At 38.6% G+C, this 19,045-nt stretch overlaps 1 protein-coding gene across 4 annotated transcripts; it reads right to left on the minus strand.

Annotated features, from left to right (window-relative positions):
• Positions 1–6: 6 nt before the first annotated feature.
• LOC108564735 (helicase domino) lies at positions 7–18,006 on the minus strand. Of its 4 annotated transcripts, XM_017923842.1 has the most exons (21): positions 17,759–18,006; positions 17,148–17,195; positions 16,850–17,004; positions 13,003–14,278; positions 12,733–12,941; positions 11,989–12,537; positions 11,598–11,775; positions 10,848–11,347; positions 10,504–10,640; positions 9,889–10,075; positions 9,145–9,634; positions 8,773–8,909; positions 8,535–8,687; positions 7,812–8,471; positions 7,381–7,577; positions 7,203–7,317; positions 6,815–7,144; positions 6,346–6,567; positions 3,535–3,570; positions 1,311–3,383; positions 7–476 (listed from the first exon to the last, which is right to left on the minus strand). In XM_017923842.1, the coding sequence occupies exons 3-21, from the start codon at positions 16,991–16,993 to the stop codon at positions 162–164; spliced, it is 7,908 nt and encodes a 2,635-aa protein (XP_017779331.1). In that variant the 5' UTR covers positions 16,994–17,004; positions 17,148–17,195; positions 17,759–18,006; the 3' UTR covers positions 7–161. The 4 variants fall into 4 exon arrangements, with proteins under 4 accessions (XP_017779331.1, XP_017779333.1, XP_017779330.1 ...); XM_017923844.1 differs by lacking the exon at positions 17,148–17,195 and having other exon boundaries at positions 8,806–8,909; XM_017923841.1 differs by lacking the exon at positions 17,148–17,195.
• Positions 18,007–19,045: the final 1,039 nt, after the last annotated feature.

Raw genomic sequence — 19,045 nt, forward strand, 5'->3', positions numbered from 1 at the left:
CTAAGGGAATACTGAAATGCACTTTATACACAAACTACGTAAAAAAATAATAATAAATCGTCAGAACGCGAGATTATATAAATGAGCTCGAACGTTGGTTGTGGTGGAGGAGGGGCCTGAACTGGTGTAGGGTGGTGATTTGTGGTTTGTTTTTTTTTTGTTTACTTCTTCAAAAATCTACTTACATGATCCGCCCCTTTTTCGGCGTTTTGTTGTGAGAGGCCGGGCTGTACAACGTTCGGACTGCCCGATTGGACAGTTACGGCGACGAGGGGCGTGCCGCTCGTCGTTTGTATCCGCACCGGACTATTCTGACGCACGTGCTGCCCTTGTAGGGCTGCGGACACGTGCGTAAGAATGGTCTGCTGGTTCTGGGCGGAACCTTGTACCTTTATACCGGTCAATGCTCCGGCCAACGTGGAAGACGTTTGGGGCCTTATGGTCGTAGTAATACCGCCCTGCGAAGCCTGTACGACCTAAAACAAATGGAGATGGTCAAAACTCGTTTTGTCCGAATTCATACGATGATGCAACAAATAATAACCATAATCTAATAAATGTGGATTTAAACTTATTCCATACACAAAACTTTCAAGATAATTATATGATATACTACAGGTGTTAATAATTATGCTTTTACAAAACCCTTCACCCTGCACAATCAACCTTAACCCATTTTCAGTTACACATTACATAATTATATAAATAGTAAAAACTACCAATCGTTTTTTTAATTGCCAAAAATTAACTAATATTAATTGGAAATAAATCTAATAATGAAGATAATTCTTGAGTATTGCAATTAATCACACAAAGAATTTAATTTATAGTAGGTAAATTTGTCCTTTTTTAAAAGAGATAATCAAATGCTTATGAGAATAGCAAATAATACAACCACCTAGGAAATAGTACAACTTTGTTATATAAAAGCATAATTAATAAAAACTGTACCAATAAGATTGTGACAAGATTGTGAATGAAGTAAATTCGGTGTATGTGTAGTATAGCCAATTGGGGTTAATTGAAATTTGATGGGCGATGATAAACTAGGTGATAAATTGACAAGTTGATCATCGCTTTATTTTTTTGGTGATAGTATGTATGATTAGTAACAGTTGTGGTGGTGGATGGATTTCTTAATTTTAAGATAATATACAATTATTCTCTATTTTCAACATTGGCGTGTGGAAATTAAGACTACGGGAATCGGTAAACGACTACAACAACCCAAAAATATAACAACGAAAAAAGTAATAGTAATAATAATAAAAGTAATAAACAATAAGAGAATTATTGTATTTATATCTTACCAACTGCTTGTATTTTCTTACTTGAATGGTCGGTTTTGTCCCCTGACCGTTAAGTGGTATAACACGGGGGGGCGGACCTTTGGCAAGTAAAACGGGCCCTTGGTTAATGGGCGCTCGCATCGCCTGATGCAACTGCTGCACGGTCATCGCCGTAGACATGGGCTTCGAGCCGACGATCAGCTGAGTCGCGACGCCGCTCTTACCGGCAACCTGGGCGATACCCGCAATCTTCGAGTTGGCAAGCTTCTTCTGAGCTAGAATCTGCTGATGATGGATCTGCAGCGTGCGCAGTTGCTGCTGAGGAGTCGCCTTCAAGCCCTGAGATAAAGCCTTCACAGGTGTCCCGATCACAGTTTGCGTGACACCAGCGCTCGAGACTGCTTTGACTAAAGTAGCAACCTGAGTTCCAGACGGACCTGCTTGTAAGGCTTGAATCACCTGAGGGCTCAGACTATGCATGGACGCCCCATGCTGTCCAGCGACGAACTTCTGAGCGATATTCTGTCTCTTGATCAACTGCGCCATCTCAGATTCAGTTATAGTCCTAGGCAGCATGCCTTGCTTTCCGGAAACAGTCACCGTTCCCGGTTTTATATACTGAGTCTTCTGTTGCGCTTGTGTGAATTGTACCTGCACAGCTGGTTGACCAGCTATAGTCACGGTGGTAGTCTTCACACCTTGCGCAGCCAAGCTTCCGGACTGAAGCCGAAGTTGCTGTTTTAAACTAGCTTGTCTGATTAGGTGCAGTTGCGCTGGACTTATACTCTTTGCGGACACCGTTCCCGCAGGGCTAACGACCGTAGCCTTCGCTTGACTACCAGTTCCTGAAACAATCAGTCGCTGGGTCGCGTTTTGCAATTGCGCCGGTGTTATTCCTGAAACAGAAACGACCGTCGAATTCTGCAGAGGCGACGCTACTATCCTTTGAGCTCTCAAGGTGGTCGGCGGGGTGTTAGGAGTCACAGTTGACGAAACAATGGCGGGAGCGGAGGTTTGAACTACAGTTATTTGAGGAGACGGAGATGATGAATGCACCGGACTCGCTGTTGATGCTGAAGCAGAGGAAGAGGAAGCCGCAGCTGCGGCGCTCGCATTCTGAGCAGCACGCATCATCTGGATCTTTTGGGCCATTTCCGGTGTAATCTTCTTTTCTCTGGCTGTACGCTCCGCCCTTCTGGCTGCTACCTCCACCGGTAAAATAGGATGGTCTATATCGATACCAGCATCGCTCAATATCATCGCGTGCTTTGGGTTTTTCAGCAACGGATTGCTTACTACAGGCTTCGCAATGCTGGTCTTCTTCGTCGATACCAGCGTCATCAAAGTATCATGCCTTTGTGTAATCAATTGCGTGAAGCTTATATTATTGTCCTGCTGGTAGAGCTGTGATGTGCACATAGGTCTACTATTCGATTTGTTCGGGATGGGGAACTTATACACGTTCTGTCCCTTTTGGTTCTTTTTCTTACGCGGTGATGTATCCATAGCCTGCTTGCCTTCCTCCCTATCAACTAGAACATTTTCATAGCGATTCCGGCACTGCTTCGGGGATCGATAGGCAATCGACACTGTGTTTACGTAATCCGCAACGAAATCCCAATTGAGCGTGTGACCCGCCTGTCTGATCATAAGATTTAGAGCAGAACCTTGATAAGTCTGAACAACCTTCAGAAGAGCGTTATCTTCGTGAATAGTCCAATTGTGCAAGCACGGAGGTTCGATCGACGGCTTCACCGTCGGATACTTAACACCCGGCACCGGCCCAGTTGACTTATAAATAGTCCCCCTGAATTTGTGTAACCTGACATCGCTTCTTCGGATCTTCAACAACGTAGGTGAAGGTCTTTCGAATAGCGAACGCGGCGGATACGTGCTTTCCTCTTTCCGAATCTTGACGGCACCTCTACGTGGATCTGGTAGACCTGCCTCTGAGCGAGTTCTCTTAACTTCCTTCTTTACATATGGCGGAGGCAATTGATTTTCAGTCATGACACCGGTGTCGTATAGGAATGACATGGTCTGATCAAGATACATATCGCCATCTTGCTGCGGAGGAGTCGGAGGACACCACATCTAAAAAACAAGATTTGTTAATCACCAAAGAACAACGAGTTTATTTTTTTATATTTTTGGTTAAATTCAACCTTTGCAAGACAACATTTTGCATTCGCATTTTAACAAACGATTGTCCTGCATAGGTGAAGAGTTCCCCCAGACGACTTACCGGCATTTGCTCGTTGGTATTATCGCATACCCAAATCTGTAACGCAATTGAAATCGAAATTATTAACTGTTGACGAAAAGTGAGAATTGCGGGAGGTTAGAGTTCGAGGATGAAGAGGTGAATATATGCAAGGATACATACCGTGAAGTGTGTTCAGATATACTCTCCGGAGGGATGTTTTTTTTTAATTAGGATTTGTAGAGATGGGGGAGGAGGGGGGTTTGTAAAAAGGGCGTAGGTTATAAAGAAGCCCACTTGCTCTTGTGTCCAGCGGGGCAGTGTTTTGGTGCCCGCTGCGGCACGCCGGAGCAAGATGGCACCAAAACCTACGCCCACCCCGCTTCTCGCGAAATCTTTTCGAATTCAACAATTCTTGAAACAATAGTAACACATGTGCAAGAGAACTTCTTTATTTATTTAATATTAAATTATGTATGTACAATCTTAAACATTTAACAGAACATAGCACTGAGATTACGTACGAATCATAACCGAAGATGATTCAAAATGCGACTGCAAGAAGAGGAAAAAAAAAGTGGCGAAAACGAAAAAAAAAATAGTAAAATAAATAAATTATTTCGTATGACAATTGCGTGAAAAAAAATAATTAAATATATGTATAGAGATTAAAAAATAACGATATGAATAGATTTTTAAATAAAGAAGTAGTCGCATTTTCAATCATCAACTTTCGGGCAGAAAACCCTTCCAAATTAAATTGAGCAATCAAGAGAGAAGCGAGCCGAAAACTACTATCTGTGTATGGAATGTGTGGTGAGAATTGCGATTGTTACCCTTTTTATTTTTGATTGATCGGGTCTTCAATATTTCTTGTAGCTGTTATATAAAAGTCCTAATTTTATAATAATTTTATACTCAATCTATTCTTCTTAAGTGCCAACTTAATTTGAAAGAGTTAACAACATGTTTCTTTCATGGTAATATACTGTTCCTGAACAAATCACACATTCATACCAGAATAATTTACATTCTCATTTATACACAATAAAAACATTACTCATTTCTTGTTTGCATCCAATTCTCATCATTCCTTCCTTCCTGTTCCAGTTTCAGTTTTCCTGTCTGCCATCGTTTAGTAAAAAAACTATAAACTCTACTATTTTTTAATATGTACAGAATTTGGTTGACAAATGGCCAAGCAACCAAACCAAGTGAATCACAAAAATATTTCGCGTTTCGGTGAACGTCCAAAAGTTACTATTTGTATTATCATTATTATTATTTTTTTCTCAATCATTATTAATTATATAACAGCCTATTTATTTTGTTTCAATATTACCGTCATTCGGTTTTAACCATTTTAATGCAATTATCCTCATCGTCACTACCGGGGCACTCGCTTTTATTAAGTAACTCGTTTGATTCGGCGGGTATCGCATTTTCCTCATCGTTGTTTTGCGGGGGCGGCGATTTAGTGGACAGCCACACATCGAGCGTACTATTGTTTGACATATGATTGACACCTTTGAAGAGTTTTCCTTTCGAACCATCACGATTTCGTTTTAACACCCTACGTTTGCTCTCAACTACTGTAGCCGATGATCTATTGCTAACTGTATATTTATCTATCTCCCCAGATGCCATTATATCACTAACGAACACGCTGCACTCTCTCAAAGTTTCTTCGGCATTATCACAATTATTGACGCTCTCATTCACATCCTCGTCGACGTGATTCATTGAAGCACCTTTCGTATCATCATCATCATCAGTTTTATTAATACTTGGATCGGAGCCAACTGTTTCAGTGCTGTCATTACAAATTTCAGTCCCGCAGTCCTCCTCTTTATCCACCTCGTCTTCGCGAGTTTCGATTTCGTGCTTTTCATCCTCCACACCTTCCGACGATTGCGTAACCACCTCGCCACCTACGGTGCTGCTGGTGTCATCGTCGACTTGGCTGAAGGAATCCGATATACTCTGCGAGTCGTTTGTGGAATTATCATCGCCATTCTCTTCGATTACAGTATCAGTCTTGCTACATGAATCGTCATCGGCTGCCGAAGAAATGATGAGCTCCGCTTTCTCCATGTCACCTTCTTGTAATATGATCTTAGTATCAGTCTTATGATTCATCATTACTTTATTGGCTATCTGAACTTTCCGCCTCACCGCCCTCTTTGGTCTACTACTTTTCAAATCGTCATCCTCATCTATAATCTGCTTTAGATTTTTCTTTTTCTGCACAGGCTTCGCAACGACGTTCTCTTTCTCCTTGTCTTTATCCAGGTCCTCGGAAGAGTTGCTTCTCTTCAGCACACTCTTCACGGGTTTCACGCCTGGAAGGATAGGACTTACATCTAAAGTCCACAGATTTATAGCTACAGTTCCCCTGGACCGTGTCCTTGGTGAATTATGATCGACCCTGTTAATGAATGGAGTCTGTTGTAGAGGTTGCGAATCAGGATCCGAACTATCATAGTTCGAGTTCTCCGATTCGCTTTGAGAATTTTCAGTTCGACTGTTCTCGTCTTCTTCATCATCATCATCGTTGTCATCATCATCATCTTCTACTTCTTCATTATCATTATCTTCTTCATTATCGTTATCATTATCACCTTCATCATCATCCTCCTCATTATCATTTCCGTTCAATTCATCCTCAGAAAATTCAGTTTCACTTTTCGTCACACTCTTATGCCTCAACCTGTTCGAAATTCGTTTACCTTCTGATTGCGTCGCATGTGGCGACGACGAGTTTACTTGTTTATTGGCTGCTTTATTTCTAGTTACGTTCGCCCTTTTTACTACTTTTTTATTATCTGGTTTTACTTTTTTAATTTTGCTGACCTGATTTGTTGCATCCTCCCGTGGGAAAGTGAGCAACTCGCTCTCCTCCTCCAGTTCCCTGGCTCGACGCAGCTCCTCTTCCTTCATGGCAGCTATTCGATTCTCCTCCCATTCCCGTTTCTGATCTTCAATTTCACGCTCTGCTGCTGCCAATTGCTCAGCAGACCAAGCGGCTTCAGTTTCTTCGATGAACCTCATTGCGTACCGTTCAATTGGTGTCAGCTGTAAACATAACAATTACATAAACACCACTTCGCTACAACTGAAACAATATTAACTAACAAATCATAATATATGTTCACGGAGTTCTAGGAACTCAACAAAACTAAGTATTTTGCAGCTTGCTGGCTCCGTGATGACTTTTTTTATTGCATTTTGTGCAAACAGCCCACTACATGATCGCGAACCGTTTTATTATAAATGCTTATTAAATTGTATTAAAAATCATATTATAAACGAGTAGATTTACCTGTTTCACGAGATTTTCCACTTCTTGCTCTGCCTTACTGATCTCAGGTTCCTTATCCTTTTCTTGATCTTCCAAAGGTATATTCTCATCGAATTCCGCTAAATCTGCAACAGCTTCGGCCTTCGCAGTGCGTGCCGCTATCACATCTTGGTCATCTTCGCACGCTGCCAAAGCACTTTCGAGCGCACCCATTGCAGTTTTCTCATCATTCGAATGGTTATTCTCCTCTGAAGCCTTCTCACGTTCTCTACTAATTTCAACAACTTCTGACATCCTATTTGCGGCACTTTCTTCCGTTGCATCAATATTAAATATATCTTGAATCGTTGTCTATAATAGAAAAAAGATTAATACCAAAATCGCATACAAATTTTAAATTGAAACTTACACTTTTGAAGTACGCTGTGGTGAAGTTTCCTCCTTCGATAGCTAAATCACCTAACAAACGTTTCTGATTTGCTTTCTTGAGAATATTTTCTTCAATAGTCATTTCACTAACAAGTCTGCAAAGTAATTTATCATTAATATTGATATACTGAAGAGTTGTGAGTGTTTTATGTAATTACCTGTAAATATGGACATCTCTCGTCTGGCCGATACGATGGCATCTGTCTTGAGCTTGAGCATCCATAGTTGGATTCCAATCGGAATCGTAAAATATCACAGTATCTGCTCCGGTCAAGTTGACACCAACGCCGCCTGAACGGGTGGACAAAATGAAGGCGAATATCCTTGCATCTCCATTAAAGCGTTCCATCAATATCTAAACCAAACGAAAAATCAAATGTTAATGAATTATAACAAAAATTAAATGAAGAATTAAGCTTGTTTGAATAATGTCCACGAAGTTCTAGAAAGCTAGCAAAATGATTATTTGCTGCTCGCTGGCAACGTATTTTATTCTTGCACTTTTTCAAAAATTAAATTACCATAGAAAAGGTAAATAATTGATCGTAAATGCTTCCTTTTTTTAATATAAAATAATTCGTTTACTAACCTGTCGCTGATCTATTTTGGTGGATCCATCCAATCTCAGATAAATATGACCATGAAAATTGAGAAAAGCTTCGAGTACATCGAGCATTTTCGTCATTTGCGTGAAGATTAAAACTCGATGACTGCCATACTTCAATTTCCTTAACAAACGATCCAATCTTTGCAATTTACCACAGTCGTATTGTATAAGTCTGGGATGAGGGAATTGAGTGACCATGGCTGAAGCGACTTGATGGAGCGGCGTCGTCGGTTCCATAAGCTCTTGAACCAACATTTTCTTCTCGTTGATCCTACCCCAGTACAGACTGGGATGAGGATTCCAAATTTGAAGTTCAGGCTCTGGAGCATGAACGGCAGGTACGTAAACAATATATCTATTGAAAATGTCAGTCAACTCTTCTATCCTCTGGACAGGTGTATAGATGAGTTCCTTGAGAGCGTCAGTTGTGCAATCGATTTTTCTACCCCATTGCACGTTCGAGCAATGCCTCAAACCACCAACCCACGATTTATGGTTCGGTAAACTCAACACTTGCATCCCTTCAATAAAGTCCTTTCCGTAAATGGGAACCGCGCTGCATCGGGTTTGATTCACACGCGCAATCAGATTCAGTTTCATCCTGTGGTTTTCCTCAGAATTTTCCTCACTCTGATCCATTTTCTAAGAAAAATGATAAAGTTAGATGTATCCCTTTTGTTATATTTATTAGTTTAATACACTTACTTCTTCTTTGATGTCCAATTTATCGTCGGAGTTCTGCCACCGAACATCCAAGTTCCTAGTACTTTTGGAATTGTGCAAGTATAGTTTCTCTATGAATTTTGTGCCGACCGTTTTCCGGCTTCCATTGTCGTCAAGTTTATTTTCTTCAGAAGACTGTAAAGAAAAGTAAGTTTAAGTTAAGCGTTTCATTACGAGTTTTGCTAGGATTAAGGATTTTGTTTGCAACTCAGTTAATTACCATAGCGGTTGATGTTAAGGAAGTCAACTGTACCTTTACTATAGCTTTAGCAATAGAAGGAGAAGGTGTGGCATTCGCCGTGGTTGCAACTGGCTGCTTCGATAATACTGTCAATTTTTGACCACTAGATGTCCTCACTGAAAACCAAAATTTATATTAATCAAGAGATCAAAATAATTCTAAATTATAGATTAGCTTAATGTAAAAGTAGAAGAAAAAACTAGTACGTTAGTAAAACATTTAAAATGCAAAACAATGCTTACGTAGGAAATTTTCTCTACTTCTAACGTGACATAACTAAAAATGTATTATTAGAATTAGCGTCCGATGATAATCTTCAAGAAATGTCAAATCGTGTTTGTTATAACATACCTGTTGTCGTCGTTCCTGAAATCCCGATGTTATTCGCGTTCAACGTTGGTGTGAGCAAGATGTGTTTGCCAGTAGAGGTTTGGACTAATTGTGCGAATCCTGGGATCGGGATATTTGATATCCCACCAGATGATTGCGTGGTTGCGCTTGACCCGGCGATTTGCAAAGCTTTGATCATCCCGTAAGACTTCCCCAGGATATTCAACTTCTGATTAGTTTGGTTTTGCTGAGCTACAACCGGAGGTGGCGCTGGTACCACCTTCTCCTCTTCTCTCATCTCTGCTTTGATGGCTTTGTTCACGTTGTTCTTGTGCACCTTCAGACTCAACCTGGATGGTGGACAAGGGGGAGTCTGTTCCACTTCGGTCGCATCGATCTCTTCGATCAACTTCTTTGGTGTACAATACTGACGCAATCGGTAACACTGATACGCGCTGTAGTTGTATTCCAACTGCAGCAGATTCAGGTTCAGAGAGTTCAAATCAATATCCTTGAAAGAAAGAAAAATACAGAATTAACGTTATGTTCAACCTCGATAATATCAAATATTTTTTTTAATGGAGCAATGTTGAAATCCGGATTGAGGGCATAAGTTTGGTATACAACTTTGACCTCACCTAGGATTACATCTTTAATCTCCTTCCAAAGAAACAAAACCGACAACCAATCGAATATGTTATCCGTGTATGTTTTGAAAGGTACAATTGTTATATGAAAAAAAAAATGATCGAGGGAAACTCTTACCTTCCAGACATCATAGGAAAGAGCTGAATAGATTATTGATGGTATGTGTTCTAGAATGCCTTCGCAATGGAACGGAGATATCGTAGGTCTGACTTCAAACAAGTTTGGATGATTGCAAACTTTTCTCAATTGCATAAGAACATTGATTACGCTCAGCAAATTTCCACTTGCTAGAGTTTCTTTCGTCCTGTAAAACAAAAATATTTCATTAGTTACATAATTTACAAAAATCTGTTAGTTATATTTGTAACTATAAACAAAATATGGCATTGAACATCAAAACATGAAAGTATTCGAAGAATGTTAAACTCGTAAAAATACTTTATTTTTACAAGATTGTTTAACTTTTCCATCACAAATAAATTTGGATGACGCACGTTTAAAACATGATAAAAAAAATGAAGTAAAGTTTGGTCTGTTCGGATCCGGATTGAGGGCGTGAACTTGGTAAAAATACGTTCCGACCTCACCTAGAATCTGACTCTTTAATATACTTCCCAGTTTAAAAAATTAAAACAAAACCGAAAGCCTAATAAAGGAGACGATCACGAAATGTTTCTGGGAAGAGTACAAGAACTGGCTTTTTCCTTTCAAAACTATTTTTAGAACACTTACTTTGCCCGGGACATGTAGTCATCATAAAGGAATCTCTGCCGCTTCGACAATCTGCACATAATAACGTGCTCGTACTTCTTTGGCATTTGCTTCTCCACTTCGGACTTTAACCTCCTCAGCAAGAAAGGCCTGAGCACCTGCAATAAAAATAACATAACAAATTAATTTTATGCTTCATTCACAATTCCTTAAATAAAATTTATTTAATTTTGTCTTCAGACAAATGCCTCGATTATCAACATTAATTGGAAGAGTTTGAATGGATACTCAATCCATCTGTGAGTGTATTTTATCATCATGTAAATTGAATTGTAATATTAAGCAAACAAAGAAAAATCAATTACCTTGTGCAATCTTTTGATAATATTCTCATTGTACTCGTTGTTTCCCTCGATCATCCCCGTGACAGGATTCGAGAACCATTCCTTGAACTCCCTGTGCGATTGAAACACGTTGGGCATCAAAAAATGCATGAGCGACCACAGTTCCATCAAGTTGTTTTGTAGAGGTGTACCGGTGAGCAAAAGACGTTGCTGCGTTTGGAAATTCAACAGCAGTTGCCACCTCTGCGATTTGAAGTTTTTGATGTTCTGAGCTTCATCGAGGATCAGGTACTTCCACTTCTTCCGCCGGAAACTCTGATGGTCTTGGATGACTAGCTTGTATGATGTTATACAGATGTGAAAGGCGTTGGGTTTCGTCCATCCGGTGCGCTTCATTTTACGCTCCTTCTGCGTTCCGTAATAGGTCAAGATCTTGAAACCCGGACACCACTTTTTGCACTCCATCTCCCAATTCAGCATCACGGAGGTAGGAACTACTATCAAATGCGGTCCCCAGTTCTCTGCAAATTAAATAATTCAATTAATATAACTTATTTAAACATGTACAATACAATAAGATATTTATTTAATAATGTTAGAAACAGGTCAGTTAACCTCCGCAGTAATAATCGGAAGCCAATTGGTACAGCTCTCTTTGCTCTCCTTTCTTGTGAAATTGTGCAAAACTTCGAATGCATTAAGCACATTGGATGTGAAAGGGTTCTATATACATAGAACTAAGTGAAATTGACGTTACGCAACGGTAATTACCTTTTTCGCATGCTAAATGAGCAAGCAACGCAATGGTTTGTATCGTCTTTCCAAGGCCCATTTCATCAGCCAGGATACCATTCAGTTTCCTTTCAAACATTGTCACGAGCCAATCCAAACCAATATGTTGGTACTCTCTCAATGGTAACTTCAGTAGGAACGGCACTGTTGTAACAACCTATAATAAATACAAATAATTAATATTTATACAATAAAATCGTTTTAATTAATGTTTCTTTTAAGTGAATTTTCAGACAAATGCCTCGATTAACATCAATATTTTGGTAGGAGTTGAATGAATGGATTTCTCCACCTTCAGTCGATTTGAATCATCATTTTAGTTATATTTTTTTTTGTTAAATTATATATTTGTACTAAGAAATTCACTTACGCTTGTGGAAGACAATGTGTTTCCTTTAGGTTGTATACTTTCTGCAATCGCAGCAGCATCATTGATAAGGTCATTGTTATCAGTCTTTGTATCTTCTCCCTCTTTAGTGTCGTCAAGTAGAGATTTCAATCCGACCTCTTTATCATCTTCTTCCTCAGCTTCGGATATCTCCATGGCGGGTAGTGGCAAGTCGCTTTCACTTCCAGAATCATCACCAGAGTCGCTACTGTCATCGCCCTCATCGGGTTCGTAATCAGACGACTTATTGCTAGTTTCTGTCGTAACAGCAGACATGTTAGAATCTTCCTCTGTTGCAGGCAAACTCGCGTACTTCCGTCGCAATTCTTCAATGTCCATCTCGGCTTCGGCATTCAGATCATCTAGTTCCTCTTTATGGTCTAGAGCGCCTTCTGCCTTCTCCTGTTCTTGTATAGTATCTTCATCGTCGTCACTGCTGAAATCTGCTTTGAAATCTTCATCTTTCTTTTTTGACTTTGATGGCTTCGAGCTACCGCTAGGCTTGTCATTGTCTTCATTCCCAGAACTTTCCTAAAAATAAGTTTCAAGTTTAATGCAATGTCACGGTTATAATTCGTAATTATATTGTTTGTGAGTCGTCAGACAAATGCCTCGTTTATAATCAAAGATTGGAATGAATTGAATGGATTTCAAACCATCATGAATTGTATATTATCATCATTTTAAATTTGGATAAATGTGTGATGTAAAGAAAATTGTACTTACTGCTTCATCTTCACTAGCACTCAATCTAATTTTATCCCTATTCTGTAAGTAGTCTTTGGGTAATTCACTTAGGAAGTCTTCAAAATCCATCTGTGATTCTCTCTGAAGAGCAGCAACTTCTTCACTTTTCTCAGCAGTATCTGCCGCTTCTTCCTGAGCGATCGTTTCTTCATCGTCACTATCATTTTCAGTGTCTGGTTGAAACTCATCTTTAAATAAATTTAATTAAATTAATGTTTATACTTCGTTTGAATGCAATGACAAATTTACCATCTGAATTTGTTCGTGAGACGGGATTGCTTACAGTACTGGTGTCATTAATCGGTTTGTTCATGCCTTCTGCTAGCAGCTGCGAGTATTTCTCCGTTTGGTCGACGATGAAACTCAAATGCTGGTCGAGAGCCTTTTTCCGCTTCTCCTCCAGTCGGGTGTTCTGTTTGTACTCTACCAGTTTCTCCACGTTGCTCCAGAAATTCTTGATTTCCTTCGCGCAGAACGCAGCCACCCGCCGAATGTGTTGCTCGTGTGCCTTCTCCGCCCGCTGCGCCGCTAAAGCCTTGTCCTGGAAATACTTTTGCACCATTCGAGCGCATTTCTTAGCAGCAGCCTTCTTCCATTTGCGCTCCTGCGCAAAATCCGCGGCCAACCACACCATCTCCTCCAGCAGGAAATCCCAATGGGCTTTCACCCTAGGCATTTCCTGCACTTTCGGCAACCGCTTCTCGCTCCACAGCCCTTCCTTCTGGAGATCGCTTATCCTCTGCACTACATACGCCTCCTGCTTCGCCTTCTCGACGATCTGCTCTTGATTGTTCGGCGGATTGGGAAGATATGTGACGGGAGTTTTGATCTTGTTCGTCGTTGTGGAGCTGCTGGTCTTGACGGGCTCTTTCTCTTGATGAGATTGTGCAGTGGAGGTGGTAGTGGTCGTAGTATGTACAACAGTCGGAGGTGTTGAGGTTGTCGGTACTGAAGCATGCGAGGACATACCAGGTAACGAGCTGACCGCCGTCGCCGTGGGCATCGGCGGCACAGTTTGACCTATGTTATTAGGCTCGTCCTGCTGGTACTCCTTGGGGTCTATAGCGTTCTCCTTGATGTAAGCAAGGAACTGCTGCGTCTTAGGCCGCTTGGCGAACTGATACAGGTCCAGGATGTTGCCTCCAACCTCCAAGTGATAATTCTCTAATAAATGTTCATTATACTTTTCCCGGACGATCTTCGAGCGCACATTCCTGTGGTTCATCACCCGCTGCAGCTTCGCCGCGTACGTGTCCTTCTTTTCCGGGGTGGCCGGAAGCGACCTTTTGATCGGCGTCCTCGCCGACGAAGATCTCGTCCCGCCATCGCCGAAGAGCTGCAGCCGCACGTTCGCATTAGGTCTGGATTTCGTGGTTAAAGCTTTTACAATACTCTGGTTCGTTTGGCTCGGTCGCAACTGCGATGACGTTGATTGACTACTCGACGGACTTATACTTATTATACGCGTTACGCCACCCTGTTGCAAATTCACATTTTGTTGGACTATACCTGCTGTTCCACTTATCTGAAACATTACAAAAACAACGATTATTAATCGAAATTTACATACATCAAATCAAAAATGAATTTTTCTTTTTTTGTATCAGACAAATGCCTCAATATAATCAGAACTTGGCAAGAGTTGAATGGATCTCTATACCATCATTGAGTGTATAATTTCATCATGTAAACTTCACCAAAAGCATACTTTTATCTTTAGAAACAAGACACCCTTCTAACAAAACTAACTTTTTCTTCCTACTATTACATTATCAAGTTACCCTTCAAATAAGTTTACAAGGAACGAAAATAACAATTTAAGGGCGGAAAGACAATATTCCATTACAATGATTCACTTTCCTACCTAGTATTATTTATGTAATTCTATAATAGTTGCAACAAATATTTTTGTTTATTTAAATTACAAAATTATACCAAAATAATTAAATACTTTTATTGATTAAAAGAACTTTGTACAAAGTATATAATTAGAACCCTAAAACCCAAAACAAATAAACGTAGAAGAAACTATATACCAGGGGTGGCCAGACTTTTTGCAACAAGAGCCGCACCTAAACTTTTTGGTATATATTTTTTTTTATTTCAATCTTAATATGAAATATATATAATATTTGTGTTTTGTTGTGGCTCAACTAGCCACAAGTCTCTTGAAGAGCCGCATGCGGCTCGAGAGCCACAATTTGGCCACCCCTATATACGTTACATTTATCAAAATTGTAACTACATTTATTTACATTAATCAATACAAAAACTTGCATTGATGTTGAATGAAGTTTTACTAGTTTGTTTTTAACACGTATAGAATTTCCAATTGTCGTTTTTTTTTAATGGTCAGGCATTGTGTATGATGAGAGAAAGGTGCGGAACGGTTAAAGTACAAAACAATAACATCGACGCAGGTGGAATTTGTAGCGGAAATGTGAGATTCGAGCCATTGCACTTTACTAACATTTTGAGGTACGTAAATATTGTGAAAGATGCAGATGGTTTGTTTGGTAATTCGTGAAGAACTTTACAAATTATTATAATCATGTTTGAACTTATAAATGGAAATACACTACTTATTAACTTCGTATGTTTACATAACAAAAAAGTAATTAAAATCAGTAAATAAACATCACTTATTTACTTCTAAAATCTTGGAAATTACATTATTTAGTATTTATTAAAATATTAAATTATTTTCAACATTAATTAAAAACATTTCCCGCTTTATAACGAATTAATAAAAAAAAAGTTACAAATACATTATTTCAAATATAAATTACGCAATATTCTGTAACATTGTAATGAATTTCAACAGTGAGATAGCTTTAAATACCCGCAAGGCTTCATGGTTACATAATATAATGTAACTTATAATAATATACATTATTTATAGAAGTGCAAAACTTTTCAATACATTCTTTTTTTTAATACAAAATAACCTTTCACTCTCAAACACGAAAATTATTTAATAAATCGATTAAGCAATAAAACCGCAGTACTTAAAGAAATTCTGAATGAAAAAATAATTACTGGTAATTCATCAATTCCAGTTATATCGATTTATATTTAATAAAACTAATAAAATAAGAAAAGCTATTGACTTATGTGTCATGCCGTGTATTTTTATAGGAATATCGGATTATACCAGTTATACGCGTAGGTCGTTGCATTAATACAAATATCTACAACTTTCTTGAATGTTGTTAAATTTATTCACAAGAAATTTCCACTTTAGTTAATAAGAAAAAAAGACGTATTTTCTCGCACAAATAACAATGTACTTTATCTACATCACATAATTATTCGTGAATCATCAAGCTATAAATTACCTCAGATTATTTACAGAGCTTTGCATGTTTGTATCAATGAAACAAAATGCAACACCAAGATGTAACTCTTATATATACTAGGTACCATTATATTTATCCGAAAGTCACCCATTCAATTAATATTCACATTGCTTAACTTTCACATTATAAAATTACACAATAACTGCGTAAAGTGAAAACTTAATTTATGTACATATTTCTAACAAAAAAATGAATCTTATATAATTGAAAAATGTTCAAAAAAAAAGTTCTTTTCAATTAAATTGAATCTATTTCATTTCCAAATAAATTAAAATACGATTTAATATTTGAAATAAAATGAATAATAGTAAATACTTCAAAGATTAAAAAAAATAAAATTTACCACGTGGTTTTCTGTATCCATTTTTGGAGGTTAGATAATATTCGTATTTATTTTTAATTTCTATGAAGGAACAACTTCTTATCAGGTTGGCTTTCAAACGTTTACAGATTTTGGCGCGAAACAACAGAAAATCCGTTAAGACGCGAACCACGTGTTTCTTGTTCATAGAAAATTCAATTTTTGTACTGACAAAAAATGCTTTCTGCCTTAATATAACTGTTTAATTTCCAAATATTATATTTTTTGTAAGGTTATGTCATGGTTTCAAAGAAAAAAAAACGTGCTTTTCGAGAAATTTTAAATAAAATATATAAGTTTTAGTAATTTGATAATTTAAATTTAGAAAATTTTATATTTTTTCAAATTACATATATGGTAATATGATGGAACTTACTTGAGTTAAGGCAGGTACTGAATGGGACTGAGTTGTGAGGACGTACTGGCCTCCAGAGACTTGGGTAAACCTAACAGGCCTGGAGGCTGCGCCCTCCCGCAGGGGCATGGAGCCGTGTCCTGCCCCTGGAGTTTCATCACTCATCGCCTATACTTCTGCAATAAGGAAAAAAAACATAGTTAAAGAGTGCTATGAGAGTAAAAGGTGAAATAAAAAGAGACATCTAGTTTTAAAAAGAGAGAGAGAAGTTGCTATGCATTACGAAGAGCAGATATAAAAATGTACAGGCTACCCTTACCGTTCACAAAGATTATGTTGAAGTTGAAGATCACTGCTAACAACATATCTGCAAGTTGCAAACACTGATTAACAAGAACATGGGGATGTTTACGGTAAGGGTCTACTGCAGCAAAATTGAGTTGTTTTTCTGTAAACAACGCAATGGGGAGAAACCTCACTCAGAATACAATAAAACAATTGGCGGTTTGTAAACATAGCAACATTTGGGCTGGAGTCGCTTGTTTAATGCGGCGAGGATTTTTGGCGGTAATAACCGGCGTCTTTGAAATTCGTACCTTTGAAGCTGGAGTTTCCGGATGTTTCCAAAAAATTAAGGTACAACTTTCGAGTTTGTTCTCTTTTTGGTTATTTAGTTTTTGTTGTTTTTATTGACTAGCCGGAATTGGTGTGCGCATATCGCGAGTGCAGAACAGGGAGTGATGAAAGAGATGGAGATGATGTGGAAATAGTAAAATTAAATGAAAAACGTTGAAGGTATGTTGTCAATGGTTTTGGTGATCTTGCGATCATTGGTATTTGGATGTAAATGGTAGGTATGGTGGCGAGTTGGCGAAGGCCGCACGCCGCGGCCTCGACGCCATTTTATCTTGAACGGCAACGGAAACTTACCATCATGTAATCACGAAATATCGACGCATTGGTGGGCCATCCGACTCTCAAAATACAAGGATCGTCTTCGGGGCGGCTCGCACTTGGTCCGGGTGTACCGCGTTTATGCCCAATCGCACGTAATTCGCCGCAATCTCAGCATTTTACCGCAGCTAAGGACGCCTCGTCCTTTCCAAACATGGCGACTGCTACTGGCCGTTCGTCGTCAATCCATCGTTGTGAAACGCCCCAACCCAAGCCAACTGGATGCAGATGCCTATACCCGGGCCGGAACACGCACGCCTAGCACGAGGAGAACGAGAGAGCGCCTGCGTAACATAGGCAACATCCCTGTGACCCCCCGCCATCACTTCCGGGGAAAAGGCGCACGTTTCAAAAAGCGACGCCTGGTGGGTCAGAGGACACGTCATCGATGCCAATCGACGTTGCGGACATGTCACATCTTTTGCCTATACCACAAACATATGCATTTTTCAGGAATCTTTCATGATCTTATTCACATTCATTACATAATGATGCAAAATTAACAATACTTAAGATAATCTGAAACATATTACAAATAAACAAGCAATATTCCTAACCTCAGCATCATTCAGGATCTCTTTCACATAACTTACAACATATTCCATAATTTGCTAAAACAGTCTTCCTGAACTATATACTTTTATATTTATTTTTCAGGCATCATTCAAGATCTCTTTCACACTACCTGCACAATGTTGTATTACAAACATAACTAAATAAAGTTAACAATGCTTGTTATATCTACAACTTATAACATATTCCTCAATTTGCTAAAGCAGTCTTTCTGAACTATACAGTTTTACATGTATTTTTCAGGAATCATTCACGAACTCCTTCACACTACTTGCACAATGTTGTATTAAAAACTAAATAAAATTAACAATTTGTGTTATATCTACAACTTACAACATATTCCTCAATTTGCTAAACAGTTTCCTGAACTATATAGTTTCAGTTGTATTTTTCAGCCATCATTCAAGAACTCCTTCATATTAACTGTACAAAGTTGTATTAAAAACTAAATAAAGTTAACAATGCTTGTTATATCTACAACTAAGATACAAAAAAAATGAAAAATACAATAATCCATTGTTTTATTACTCTCAACTTACAATATATTAACAATGCTTGTTATATCTACAACTTACAATATATTCCTCAATTTGTTGAAACAGTATTCTTGAACTATATAGTTTCAGATGTATTTTTCAGCTATCATTCACGAACTCCTTCACACTACTTGCACAATGTTGTATTAAAAAC

Source organism: Nicrophorus vespilloides, unplaced genomic scaffold (assembly GCF_001412225.1).
Source record: "Nicrophorus vespilloides isolate i.1.1-1 unplaced genomic scaffold, Nicve_v1.0, whole genome shotgun sequence".
Classification (NCBI taxonomy): domain Eukaryota; kingdom Metazoa; phylum Arthropoda; class Insecta; order Coleoptera; family Silphidae; genus Nicrophorus; species Nicrophorus vespilloides.